The sequence below is a fragment of the Panthera pardus genome, unplaced genomic scaffold, assembly GCF_024362965.1.
Source record: "Panthera pardus isolate Hobbes unplaced genomic scaffold, ASM2436296v1 HiC_scaffold_8, whole genome shotgun sequence".
NCBI classification, from domain to species: domain Eukaryota; kingdom Metazoa; phylum Chordata; class Mammalia; order Carnivora; family Felidae; genus Panthera; species Panthera pardus.
Window position 1 is genome coordinate 7,666,907 of NW_026527013.1, and position 14,369 is coordinate 7,681,275.

Sequence of the window (14,369 nt, forward strand, 5' to 3'; positions counted from 1 at the left end):
TCTTCTCCTTCATGACCCATAACAAACTGTGATTACACAGCCATTTGCACCAATTCCACATTCACGATGTCTCCCTATGAAGTTTTAAGAGGGAAGCGACAGTCTCCCTTGTTCACTGCTCTATTCCCAGCCACCACCACCCCCCCCCCACCCCCGCACAGGACTTGGCATAGAGAGGGACTCAGTGATTGCTGGTTGGGAATGACTGTGCTCTCTGGTGGCAAGACTACCCCATATCTTTATGTGGGAAGTTGGCAAAGTGCACATTCATTGGACATCCATCCAAACAGAGAAGGATTGAGAAACAAGGACACATGAAAAGAAGCTTTAAGAAACAGATGCTTCCAATCCACTGGAAAAGACTCAGGAATCACAGAAATAGTCATCAAAGTTCAGAGGTGTCATCAGGAGGAAGAAGGGGGCAGAAAGGGGGGCTGTCCCACGGGGGCAGAAAGAACGGAGACCATTCAGGAAGTACCTACTGCCCTAAATGAGAAGATCCCAGTGATAAACAAAAGGAACAAAGTGCTTGCATGGCACTTCTATTCTGTTGGTGGCAAACAATTACCAAGATGATTTCAGATAATTATGAGTGCTGGGCAGAAAATAGAACAGGTCCAAATAGCAGTGTGGGGACATTTTAGCTGGGGTGGTCAAAGGAGGTCTCTCTGAGGAGGTGACATTTGAGCCCGGACCTGAGCAGGCTACAGGAGGTTCCCGGAGGGTGGCACAGCAAATGCAAAGTTCCAGAGGCAGGAACACAAGAGGGATGGAGGAGTGGTCCAAGACCTGACTCAGGAAGGTGTGGTCTTGTAATACTAGCAATAATTATTACAATAACCAACCTTTACAGGCACCTTCCGTATGTCAGGTACCCTGCTGAGCACAACGTTATATGGAACATTCCACCATTATCCCCATTCTGTGGATGAAGAAACTGAGGCTTAATGAGTTCGACCAGGGGAACTGGTTTAGATTTGGTTCCAGTGAGGTGGGCAAAAGTTCAGAGGAGGCAAATTTCACACACACAATCTAGAAGGATTTTCTAATGATTACGGGTCTTTTTAGAAATGAAACAGGCAACTTCATATACGTTTTCTGCTCTAGCCCCCTCCAGATATCCCTTCCTTTGACACTCAGAAGGAAGTAAAGGTGCCTCAGGCCAAATCCCTTTGTGACATGGACCCTTCTGGCCACACTCCTATCAACCTGGCACATTCGTCTCCAAGGAACTCCTTGGTCTCTCCCTGCTCACCAGGACGCCCATGATCTCTAAGACTTTGTTCATGCTGTTCCTTCTCGCTCTGCCTTCACCTGGCCAATTCCTTCTCAACTGTAAGACTCGGTTTGAGTATCACCACCTCCAGAATAGCTCCATTGCACACCCTGGCTGGTTTCAGTGCCCTCCTCTGCAACCCCCATAACATTCCAGAAATATTCTTCTCACCACACAGACCATGTTGTGTCACAAGTACTGCTGAGGAGGCTGAAAACTGATTGAAGCCAGAGGTGTTATTCATCGCTACATCCCATAGTCTGGGACCCTTCCCAGCACAAAGTAGGAGCTCAATAAATGTTCCCTCACACTCTGAAGTGTTTGAGCAGAAATTGGAAGTCCACAGTTTAGGAGCAGGTAAATATGGTAGGTGGGGGCCAAATCCACAATATGCCTACTTTTCTCCACCCCACTGGCCCCTATCCTGGTCCAGTCCCCATCATCACTCACCTGGACCAGTACAGTGGCCTGCTCCCCAGTCTTCTGGCTCCTGCCTTCATCCCCCGTAGTCTGCCCTCTTCCCAGGGGCCAGAGGGAAACCGAACACCTGAGCCAAGGCCTGTCCCTCTTCTGCTCAGAACTCTCCCTGGGATCCCATTTATTGAATATCTACTGTTGTTAGACTCTATGCAAGGCACCAGGGCTACGACAGTTAACAAAAATTTAAAATTGTTTTAATGTTTATTTATTTTTAAGAGAGAGAGAGAGAGAGAGAGAGAGAGAGAATCTGAAGCAGCCTCCAGGATCTAAGCTGCCAGCACTGGAGGTGGAGCTCGAACTCACGAACTGTGAGATCATGACCTGACTCGAAGTCAGATGCTTAGCCAACTGAGCCTCCCAGTCGCCTCAACAGTTAATAAAAATTTTTAAAAAATTAATTAAAAAAATCCCTGCCCTTGGGGAGCTGACATTATGGGGGGGGGGGCAGTGAGCCAGACAACAAGATAAAAAAGTCAACTATGTGGAGTATATTAGAAAGTTAAAAGTACAACAGAGGAGAGGAAAGCATGAGGAGTTACAAGTGAAATGTAAAATCCCTACAAGGCTCCCCCACTTCCCTGCCCTCCCCACCCTACACCGCCTCCATCTCCCCACCTCCCTGCCCTCATCTCCCCTTTCGCTCACTCTGCTTCAGCCACTGGTTTCCTCAGTTTCTCCAACATTTCAGGCATATTCCCACCTCAGGGCCTTTGCACTTGCTCTTCCCTCTACTTGTAACTCTCTTTCTTTAGATACGAGCCCTCTCGCAATTTCTTCAGATCTTTGCTCAACTGCCACCTGCTCAGAAAGGTCACTCCATCTACAATAACCCCCTATCACACTCCACTCCCCCTATACTGCTCTATGCTTCTTCATAGTACATGTATCACCATCTAAAATAAAGATTTATCTATATACTTATTTATTTCTCCCTGTCCCTGCTCTAGAATGCCAGTGCCCTGAGGACAAGGATATCTGTCTGTTTTGTTCACTGTTATATCCCAGGCACCTAGAATAGTGCCTAGCACATTGTACATGCTCAGTAAGTATTTGTTAAATAAATGGGCGAATGAACCAATGGAGATACCCTCTAAGAATTCTTGTTACTTAGGATAAGAGGGGGGAAGGATGAGCAGGCTGGGGTACTATTTATGGCTGTTCACAAATATCTGCCTACTCCTCTCTGTTCTGGTCATGGTAGGACCACACTTCCCACCCTCTTTGAAGTTAGGCATGTCACCTGTGTTGACCAATGAAATGTGAGCAAAAGTAACATTCCAGGGTAGAGCTTTAAGACCTGATGGGGGCTTGCTGCGCCTACCTTTTTCTGTTTCAATGATCATGTCACCACAGAGCCTCCAACATCCCAGGTCCCTGAATGACTACCATGGACAAAGTTCTCCAGCCAACAATGGGTACATAGTGCCAGGGAGAAATACATCTATGTTGTATCAAACCACTGAGAACTGGCTGCTTGTTACCACAGTGTAACTTGACCTGTCCTGACTGACACAAAGTATCTGGGGCCTTCCTCCCACTCCCCCCCCCCCCCCCGGGAAACTGTCAAGGAAAGACATGGATTCTGAGCTTTGGTTCTTCGCAGGAAGTCCTCAAAGAGCCTCCTGTGGATGGCTGCTTAGACCCTCCCCATTCCTCCCACGGGGAAAAGGGTCTTCCCCAAACAGAACAACTCTTCTCTCCCCTTCCTTTTTCCAGCCCTTAAAGAGGGGTGAGTGGATGGGCAAGGACATAACATATAAGATCCAGGTAACTGTCTTCAGGTGCTGTAATGACAGCAGCCGCTGGCAAGGGGCTGACAGTTCTTAGTCTGGTTCTGGATTTACAACCCCCAGGTGAGAAGTCATTCCGCTGAAGGCTCCCATCCCACGGGGATGGTTTATGGCTGAGAGATGGCCAAAGGGAGTAGTGGTGGTGGCAGCTTCCTCCCTGCCTCCTTCCAGAAATGGCCTGGAACAGCACCCTTAGAATTCTTAAAAAGAATGCTAAGCTGCCTCTCCAGAACGAATCGGGGAGGGAGAGCCCGAGATGAGAATGGCCAGAGGGTCTGGGCTCACCCCCACCTCACCACTGAGGCCCTTTATTAAGTCAAAATCAGCATCCAGTCTTCTGCCTTACGACTGGGGATTTCGCTCCCTGGGTTCAGTTAAACCATGTTGGTGGTCTACGCTCTCCTACAACTCCTTCTTATGGAGCATCTCAAATGTTCCCCTCCATCCTTAGGAGGGTGGATTCTTGATCTAGACACCGGACAAATATTTATTCTGTGCCTCCTATGTGCTTGGCTACAACGACAAGCAACTCCTCCTTACTGAACACCTACTATGCACCCAGCCATTTGTGTCCATTTGAAGGTGGAATCCATGAATCTTAACGAAGATGTGATTGTTGGTTCAGTCACTTGACAAATACTTATTGTAGGCCTACTATGCATCGGGCCTTAGGGTTCACTAATGATGTCGTCTGTGGGTCCTCATGGATCCTAGGGTCTAATGGGGACTCTAAGATTCTCCTTGACTAATGAGGATATTGAAGATTAGAGAGATTAAATAATTTCCCCCAAGGGCATACTGGTAGTAAAGCCCAGGGCCAGAATTCGAACCCAGATGTATTTGACTTAGAGTCCTATCACTAACTGATTATCTACTATGTCAGCCACTGACCTGGGGCTTTTAGGCATAAACATGCTTGACAGAGAGGAGGCAATCAATAGTTTTGCTGAATAAACAAAATGGATGGCAGGATGGATATATAGAGGACAGATGAAGAGATGGTTGGATGACAGATAATGGATGGATAGAGGGATGAGTGGAACATGGATAGAGAGATGGATGGATGGATGGATGGATGAAGAAGAAACAGATGGAAGGATGGATGGGTGGAGAGCTGGACTGTAGATCTGTCAACAGTCCTGTCAGGTAGGAATTATCATTCCCATTTTATATCTGGGATACCGCAGCTCTGAGTGGTGAAGTCACGGGCGCCCAGAGTCAAGAGCAAGTCATAGAGCAAGAAGGCTGAGAGTGGATTCCAATCTTAGTCTGCCAGACTCCCAGGATGCTTTCCAGAGTGCTCTCAGGTGACGGTGCCCTCCCCGGTCCTCCCCTAAGTCCCCTGGCATCTCACTCCACAGAGTGCTTGCGGCAAGGCTTAGTGAGACTGAGGGATGATGGGAGGGGATCGTGGAGGGAGGAAATACTACCTTTCAGCAGGTGACGGAAGCAGTGGATTGGGGTCCCGTTAGCTATAGACGGGCCGGAATGGAGACCAGGTCTGTCTGGGTACATGTGCACACACACACACACACACACACTTACAGAAAACACACGGTTCACATGGGAATCCACCCACAGGCATACAAGGCAGGCACGAACACCATTCATAGGTACACGCTTCCACATATGTGCACACACTTCTAAAGACACACGTGTCTACACTTACAGGTGCACAGACACATGCAATACACAAAATCGTAACTTAGAAACATAGTCTTCCACACTTACGCACACATTCCCCACACACCGGATGCTGCCCATGTTACACGCACACGTTCACACAGACTCACGTTCTCTGAGGGTGGAGGAGGGGAATCTGGCTTCTGATTTCAATGAGACACCATCTCTCTTCCCCCTCAGAAGGCAAGAGCAAGAAAGCTGTCACAGACTCACGTGTCCAAACTCGCATGGGCACACGCAACCCAGAGTCTGGGACGCAGACTGCAGACACACACTTAGGCACATCCACACCCAGACGCACTCACTCAGGGACACACTCACACGCATTCTGGGACACACCTCCACACACACAGGAAGATCCGCGTGGACCTTCACGCTGGCAAAGCTCATAAACTTTCTCCCTCAATTCGCACACAGCACTGTTCACACACCAAAACTCAGGCCTGGATAAGACGCTCCAGGATATACTCGCATAATATCCCTCGATGTGAGACACACGCAGAAAGACACTTTCACACGCTGGCTTCAGTTCCGAGGATTTGGACTGAAAGCCCTCACCGGTGCCAAGCCCGGTGCCACTGCACCCTCCCCCCCCCCCCAGGAGCTGGGCACAGCCTGGGCATAGCGCACGGCACCCCCGTCTCCACTTGGCTTCAACCCTTGGGAGCAAAGACTTCTTTTCTTTTCAGCAAGGGGAAAGAAGGACGTGGTGTGGAGGCCACTGGGGGCTGAATGGGGGAGCTGGCGAAGTTAAGGAAACAGTGAGCAGGAGAGGGAGCTCCATGCATCCCAGTCCCACCTACTGGGAGGGGTCCCGCAAACAGACTGAAGAGGGGAAGAGATGGGAGGGGAGGACCAAGTCTGGACGAGACTGAGGGAAGTTTGTAGTGGAGGCTGACCCCTCTCCCCAGATCACCAGGAACACCGGGAGTGATCACAATGGAGTCCCCTTGCCACCCACCCCTCCCAAAAGCTCTGTGGCCAGGGAAGCTGGAGGATGAAGGGGATAGAGGAAGATAGAATGGGATGAGGGAAGGGGCCGTCCCGTGCTTCTGGGGGCACTGTCAGCCTTCGCTCCGGCCCCCAAAGTCTGAGACCCATCTGCCTCCTAGAGAGTGCGAGTTCTGGGGATAAATATTCAGCACATGGTGAAGCAGGTAACCAGAAAGGAGATGCGGGGGGGGGGGGGGGGGGGAGAGAAAAAGAAAAAAAAAAGAGATAGGTACAAAGTCAGAGACAGCACAACAGAGATAGACACAGACAGGGAGAGAGAGAGAGAGGCAAACCAGAGGGAAAAGAATGGACAGAGAGACAGAAAAAGAGAGGGAGACGGGACGACTCAGAGATGCACAGACAGGCAGAGATCCGGAAGGTGGAGACACCCGGAGAGCCCGCGGCTCCCGCATTCAGAGGCAAGGTCCCTCCCGGGCCCCCGGAATCTCCGCTCCCGCTCCGCCCCACTCAGCCGGACCCGGCTCGGTTCCGCAGCCCTCGCCGCCTCCGCCCCGGGCCGAGCGAGCCCGGTATACCGTTGGCGCTCGGACACTGCTCACTGAAAATGGGAAGCGATCATAATAATAACAAGAACAAGCGGCGCGGAGGCGGCTGGGGGTCCCGGGGCTTCTCCGCGTCCCGCCCCCAGCCCCCGGGAGGGCGCCCCCGGCCGGGCGTGCAGGGAAGCTGGGGGGGGGGGGGGCGAGGGCCCCCGGGGGCTGCGGCGGCGGCGGCGGCGGCGGCGGCGGCGGCGGCGCGGGCACCACGCCCCCCCGGGAGCGCCCCCCGCGCGGCGGCCACTCACGATTTTCTCGGAGGCGCCCGCGCGGGACACGGTGCCGTTGAGCCCCACGAGCGAGGGCAGCGTCTGCGACATCCAGTTGGTGACCATGGCCATGGTGCTCAGCACGGCCCCGATCTTGAGCAGCGGCACCGACATCGCGCCCCCGCCTCATGCCCCGCGGCCGCCCGCCGCGCGTCCCTTCTCCGGCCCGCCGCCTGGCGCTCCGTCCCTCGCCGCCCAGCCGCCCCGGAGGCGCGAGCGCGAGCTGGGGGGCCGGGGCCCGGGCCGGCCGGGGGGCTCGGGGACGCGGGCTGCGGCTCCGCGCGCCTGGCGGGCTCCGCTTATAAAGCGCCGGCTCGGCCACCCCCCCCACCCCCCACCCCCTCCCGCGCCTCCGCGCCGGGCACTTCCAGCCGCCGTGACGTCACGGCTCCTGCCCGGAGCCCGGCGGGGGCGGGGGGCGCCCAGACTTTCCCCCCCCCCGCCCCCGCCCTGCCCAGGCCGCGCCGCCGCCCCGCCGGGACCGCCCCCGCCCCCCTTCCCGCCCCGCGGCGGGAGGGGGCCCCCCGCGGCGGCGTTCCCCACCTGCCCCACCCCCACCGCCGCGGCATTCCCAGCCCCGCCCCCCAGCGGTGTTCCCGCCCCCCACCCTCCCCAGCCGCCCCCCGAGGCACTCCGGGGCCACCCTCGGCGCACCGCCCTTTTCCGAGCCCTCGGCCCCCACGCACCCCTCCGGGGCCCAGCGCGCGGCCCCCACCAGCGGCCCCCCCAGAGGCTGGCAGGGGGCCGGAGTCACAAGTCCCCACCCTCCTACGGTGAGGACGCCGACCCCGGCTCGCCGGGACCCGGGAGTGCAGGCGTCGGGGGCCCGCGGGGGCGAGACTAGGGCGCGACCGTGAACGGGCAGCCCAGGGTCTCCTCGCTCCAGGGGAAGGGGCTCCCCCGGCACCACTCTGGGGACCCCTCGGGGCTTTCGGGACCGGGGACGCCCAGAGTGGCGGGTCCGGAGCCGGTAGACGCGAATGCTGGGATGGAGGTGCGGCAGTGGTGGCGGGGGTGGGGGTCACCCCGGCAGCGGGAGGATTTGCCACCGCGCCGAGGGGCGTCATCGTAACCCGGGGCGGCTGAGAGCGAGGAGCCGGCGCCGTGCAGGCGAGTCCCCGGCGGGTCTCTCCGATCGCAACTTGAACTCGGGTGGGGGCGGGGAACTGAGCCTTCGCACCTGCCTCGCGGCCCCGGGGCTCGGGGGTGCGCCCCCTCCGTGGCGGGGGAGTGCAGAGCCGCCCCCACCCGCCCACGCACCAGCCTGCCGCGGGGGTGGCGAGGCGGCCGCGAGGAGCGCCCGGCGGGTTTTAATTTCCTCTGTTTTCCCTGCGCTCACGCCCCCTCCCGGCGTCCCCGCATCACCTCGCGCCGCCGCCCCGGCCGCCGCCGCCGCCGCCGCCACCGCCACCGCCGCCGTCGCCCGCAGCCCGCGGCCGCCGCCGTCTGGAGGCGGCGATGACTCAGGCCTTTCCCGGCCGTGGCCGCTCGCCGAGGGCTCGCCGAGGGACAAGCGCCGAACAAGGGGGTGGGGGCTTGAACTGCCCTTCTTTCTGAGCTTAACACGGAGAGGCAGGTGCTGACCCTCTGTGACCTCCAGCAAAGACCTCTCCGCCTCAGTTTCCTCTTCTGCAATGTGGGTGGTGGTAAAGGGCTAGGGTGTCCTGAGAGTCAAGTGAAAGATTTATTGAACATCTACTATGTGCAAGGCACTGTGAACAACAGATAAAAAATGCCCGTCTTTGTGGAGCTGCTGAACGTTACGTGGGGTGAGACCGACAAGAGATAGGAGAGGGGAAAGTAAAATATATAGGCTATGGGGAGGAAGGGGCATCCAGACCAAGTAGGGGAGTAAACTTTAGCCAGGAGGGTTGGGGAGTGACACTTGGGCAGAGACTTGAAGAAGGTGAGGGAGGGAGCCGTTGGGATATCTGAGGGAAGAGTGCCAGACAAGAACAGCAAGTGCAAAGGCCCTGGGGCAGGAACACAAGTATTCAAGGAACAGGCCAGTGTGGTTGGAGGAGAGCCAGCTGCAGGAAAGTGGGGTCCGGAGGGGGAAGACGGGCTTGTAAAGTACTTTGCGGGGTGTCTGGGACATGGTGTTTCATAAGCAGTCGCTGCCATTGTTATTATTTGCGACTGATGATAAGCTCTAAAAAATGAGATGTGTCCTTGCCTCCTTGTACTGCAGCTCACATTTACAAGTGCTGAACGCTTTGCAAATGTGCTGGCTGAGCACCGGCTGCAACCTCCCTATTTGCAGGTGAGGAAATTGGGCTTAGAGAGGAGAGGGGACCGGCTCAAGGTGACCCAGCAGGTAAATAGGGGGCCCAGAGTTTGAGCCCAGGTCTGTCTGATTTCAGACTCCAAAACCACTGGGCTCCAAGGTCTCCCAGCTTAGAGGATTTGGAACCCACTGATACCCTCTCACTCTCTCACCATGGGTATTGTGGGAAACTACCCTAGCTCCTTCCTGTCAAGCTTCTCCAGGGAGTGGTCTACACTCCAATCTGCATCTGCTGCCTCCACTCCCTCACCTCCTACCTCCTGAATGTTTCCAAACTCCTTTCACTGAAGGCAGCGGCGGCCTTCCGATTTGCCAGTCCCACAGCCTCATTTAGTCTCACAGGTTAGTCTTCACGGATCATTCCCTCTTTCTTAAAAGTAATTTCTCTTTTGATTTCGGAGACACTTTATTATTTCCTAGTTCTGCCCCCACCTCTCTGTCTCCTGCCTTCTCCCTAAATGTCTGCAACTCACGGGGTCTTGTCCTGGGTCCCCACTCCTCTCATGCTGTATACTGGGCCTGGATCATCACCCCCACTCGCAAAGTCTTGGTTCTATCTGGCATACTCCCACCTCAGGACCTTTGTACCTGCTGTGCCCTGCTTGCTATCTACTTTACCCAGAACGTTATTACCACAGATACGCATATAGCTGCCTCTTTACTTCATTTATATCTCTGCTTTATTCTGTGGGTCAGAGCCATGCCCTACCTTTCTCCAGAGAACTACATTTCCCAGGTTCCCTTGCACACTGGTTTCCTGTCAGGTTCACCCAAAGGGAGGCACTGAAAGGAGACTGGAGGGGAGGGAGGAGGGGAGAGGCCAAGGTATTTCTCCCCTCTCTTTCTGCTTGGGGTTGTGGTGTGTTCTTACAGTGGCCACACCCCCTCCATGGTCCCACAACCACACAAGAGCTCCTTCCTCACCACAACACCCATTTATCGGGTCCCTTAAGCAGCCTTGTGCTGTGGCTTATTGCTGGATTCCCTGATCATCCCATCAGTTCGGCTTCTCAACTCTTCCATCTAACCAATTCCCTGTGTTGAATTTCCTCTTTTGAAAACACCTAGAGTGCTTCGTTTCCCTCACTGAACTCTGAGTGACACGGCCACTCTGAAAAGACCGTCCCTGGCCACCTCACTGATGATATGAGTCCACACCACTCTCTGTCCCTTACTCTGCTCTATTTTCTTGAACAGCAATGATCAACGTGGGAGGTTACTTTTATTTGTTATGATCGGTCTTGTCCATAAGACTTTCAACTTCACAAGGGCACCTACGTGCCTGTATTCTTCACAACGAAACCCCAGGGCTTAGAATAGTGCTTGGCACGTGTATAGCAGGTGCTCAAAAAAATGTTGTTGATTGACTGACTAAATGAACCCGTGGCTGAGGCTCCCAAAGGTATATCTACAGCCCAGCTCTCCAACTGGAGTTCAGACCCCTCTGCCCATCAGCTTCGTGGACATTTCCATTTGTCTCTCATAAAACTAACAGCACATGACACCCACCAGCGCAAACTCAATCAGAAAGACAGGCAGCGCTGGTGATGATGTGGAGAAATGGGAACCTATTGCTAGTGGGAATATAAAATGTTACAACCACTTTGAGAAACGATTTAGTGGTTTCTTAACACATTAAACAGAAGCTTACCATAAGACCCAACAATTCCATCTGCCCGAGAGAAATAAGGGCATACGTCCATGGAAAGACTTGTATGTGAATATTCGTGCGAGTATTTTCCATCGTGAACGAAGCTATCCAAATGCCCATCAACTAGCGAATGGATTAAAAAATTGTGGTACGTCCATACAAGGGAATGTTACTCAGCAATAAAAAGGAACAAACTACAGATATACACTACAGCGTGGATGAGCCTCAAAAATATTTTGCTGGGGCACCTGGGTGGCTCAGCCAGCTAAGCATCCAATCTTGATTTCAGTTCAGGTCATGATCTCACGGTTGTGAGAACGAGCTCCCCGCATTGGGCGCCGTGCTGAGCGTGGAGCCTGCTTGAGATTCTCTCTCTCCCTCTGTCCCTCCCCGCTCATGAGTGCAAGCACTGTCTCTCTCTCCCTAAAAAATTAATTAATTAATTAATTAAAATAAATTAAAAAGAAAATATTGCTAAGTGAAAGAAACCAGATACAAAAAGCCATGTTTTCTATGGTTCCATCTACACACACCGTCCAGAAAAGGCAAATCAACAGAGGCAGAAATTAGATTAGTGACTGTCTGGAACGGGGGGCGGGGGGGGGGATGGACTGCAAATGGGCATGAGGGATCTTTTAGGGGTGATGGAAATGTCCTAAAACTGGCTTGGGGTGACGTTTGCACAACTCCACACATTTACTAAAAAGTCGCTGAATTGCACACTGAAACAGGTAGATTTCATGGCATGTAAACTGTTAAGAGGGCATTCTTAAATTTCCCCTGCAAGCCCTCTCCCTGAGGTGCCCTACAGTTGTGCTGATGTCAGAATGAGTCCTTAAATTTTGTGCCCCAGTTTCCTTGCTTGCCTCACCCTGGTCCTGGCCCAAATAGATCCACAGTTAGAAACTATCGAGGCGCCTGAGTGGCTCAGTTGGTTAAGCGTCCGACTTCGGCTCAGGTCATGATCTCACAGTTTGTGGGTTCAAGCCCTGCGCCGGACCCTGTGCTGACAGCTCGGAGCCTGGAGCCTGCTTCGGATTCTCTGTCTCTGTCTCTCTCTGCCCCTCCCCCACTCACACTCTGTCTCTTTTTCCTTCAAAAACAAATAAACATTAAAAAAATTAACAAATAAATATTAAAACAACCCAAAACTATTGTCTGTGCTCCCATTACCCTTCCTTCTCCTTCCCTACTCCATCCAAACCAGCACCAATGCCCCCTGATCTTGATGCAGAAATATCTCCAGAAAGTATCCCTTCTTCTCCATCATCATTCTCACTCTAAGCACTGTGTTGGAGAGTGCTACAGGTTGAATATTTATGTCCCCCGCCCCCAAAGTCCTATGTTGAAACCTAACCCCCAATGTGACAGTATTTGGAGAAGGGCCTTTGGGAGATGATTAGGTCATGAGGTGGGGCCCCCATGAATGGATTGGTGTCCTTATAGAAGAGACTCAGAGAGCTCTCTCTCCCTCCCACCGTGTAAAGACAGAACGAGAAGACATCAAATCTGCCAACACTTTGATCTTGAACTTCCAGCCTTCAGAACTGTGAGAAATAAATGTCTGTGGTTTATAAGACTCTCAGTCCATGGTATTCCATTAGAGCAAGGTGAATGCACCAGGACCAGGAGCTACAGAAAGAAATGTTTTTTCCCTTCACCTGAAGATTCTCAGGAGGAGAAGAGTTCACAACGGTCAGAAACAATAACAGTAGTTGCTAAGTCTTGTTGAGTACTTATCGTGTACTAGGTATCATTTGCAGGAATTTACATGTAATAACTCACTTAGCCCTCAGACTATCACTGAGTAGAAGGAGACAGGATTACAAGACTAGATAGGATTATAATTCCCATTTTTAAAATGAGGAAACAGAGGCACTGAGATGCTAAGATATTTCCCAAAGGCCCCCAGGATACTATACCAGACAGCTGAGCTCCAGAGTTTACATGGTGCACAGTCAACTGGGTGTATTCACAGGGGAAAGAATAAATGCTGATCCCTACCTCACATCCTGTGCAAAAATCAATTCCGTATAGATTGTACATCTAAATGTGAAAGGTAAACACAAAATCTTTTAGAAGAAAATATAGAAGAATATCTTCATTACTCTGAGGGTAGGCAAAGATTTCTAAAACAGGACACTAGCAATCACTAACTTTAAAGGGGGGAAATATTATTTGAACTACATTAGAATTAAGAAATTCTGGGGCACCTGGGTGGCGTCCAATTCTTGATTTTGGCTTGAGTCATGATCCCAGGGTCATGGGATTGCCCCATATCCGGTTGGCATTGAACGTGGAGCCTGCTTGGGATTCTCTCCCTCTGTCCCTCCCCCACTCGCACGTTCTCTCCCCCCCCTCTCTCTCTCTCTCTAAAATAAAATAACATTAAAAGTTGAGAAAGCCCATTGATCAAAACTCCATTAAGAGAATGAAAAAACAAGCCACAGAGTAGGAGAAGATATTTGCAATCCTTATATACAACAGAAAACTCATCTTAATTTTTTTAAAGATTTTTTGAATCTTTATTCATTTTTGAAAGAGAGACAAGAGCGTGAGTCGGGGAGGGGCAGAGAGAGAGGGAGACCAGAATCCAAAGCAGGCTCCAGGCTCTGAGCTGTCAGCACAGAGCCCGACGTGGGGCTCAAACCCATGAACCATGAGATCAGGACCTGAGCTGAAACCAAGAGTCAGATGCTTAACCCACTGAGCCACCCAGGTGCCCCATTCTTTTAAAGAGTTTTTAAAGTAATCTGTACACCCAACATGGGCTCAAACCCACAACCCCGAGATCAAGAGTCACATGCTCTATTGACTGAGCCAGCCAGGAGCCCCACTCATATCTTAATTTTAATTTATATAAGATATGGATGGATAGATACAGACACAGATACAAAATCTGGACACACACACACACACACACACACACACACACACGTTCCTACAACTCAGCAATTCTTCTCCTAAGTGTATACAGTTGAGACTCATCATTTGCAGATTCCATATTGGCAAACTCACCAACTCATGACAACTTATTTGTAACCCCCACATTGATACTCCTGGGGCTTTGGTGGTCATTCATGGACATGCACACAGCAGCAAAAATGGAGTCAGCAACACACAGGTTCCCAAATGAAGTCCAATACGACCATACTCTGCCTTCTTGTTTTAGCTCTGTTTAAAAAAAAAAAAAGTGTATATATTTATTTTTGAGAGAGAGAATGCACACAAGCAGGGAAGGGCAGAGAGAGAGAGAGAGAGAGAGAGAGAGAGAGAGAGAAAGAGAGAGAAAATCCCAAGCAGGCTCTGCACTCTCAGCGCAGAGCCTGATGTGGGGCCCGAACTCACGAATCATGACCAGAGGCTCCCGTGACCGGAGCCTA

The 14,369-nt window shown here is 52.4% G+C and overlaps 1 protein-coding gene across 2 annotated transcripts in view; it reads right to left on the reverse strand.

The window, feature by feature from the left end:
• Positions 1-14,369, reverse strand: part of OLFM2 (olfactomedin 2) — a 59,508-nt gene that overhangs the window by 36,343 nt on the left and 8,796 nt on the right. Inside the window, exon 1 of one of the 2 annotated variants that reach the window (XM_053897084.1) lies at positions 7,028-7,380. The exons of the other annotated variant lie outside the window; for it this stretch is intronic. Coding sequence (XP_053753059.1) covers positions 7,028-7,162 — 135 coding nt within the window. The 5' untranslated portion in view covers positions 7,163-7,380. Of the gene's footprint in view, positions 1-7,027; positions 7,381-14,369 lie in introns of those variants that run through there. 2 annotated transcript variants of the gene reach the window in all.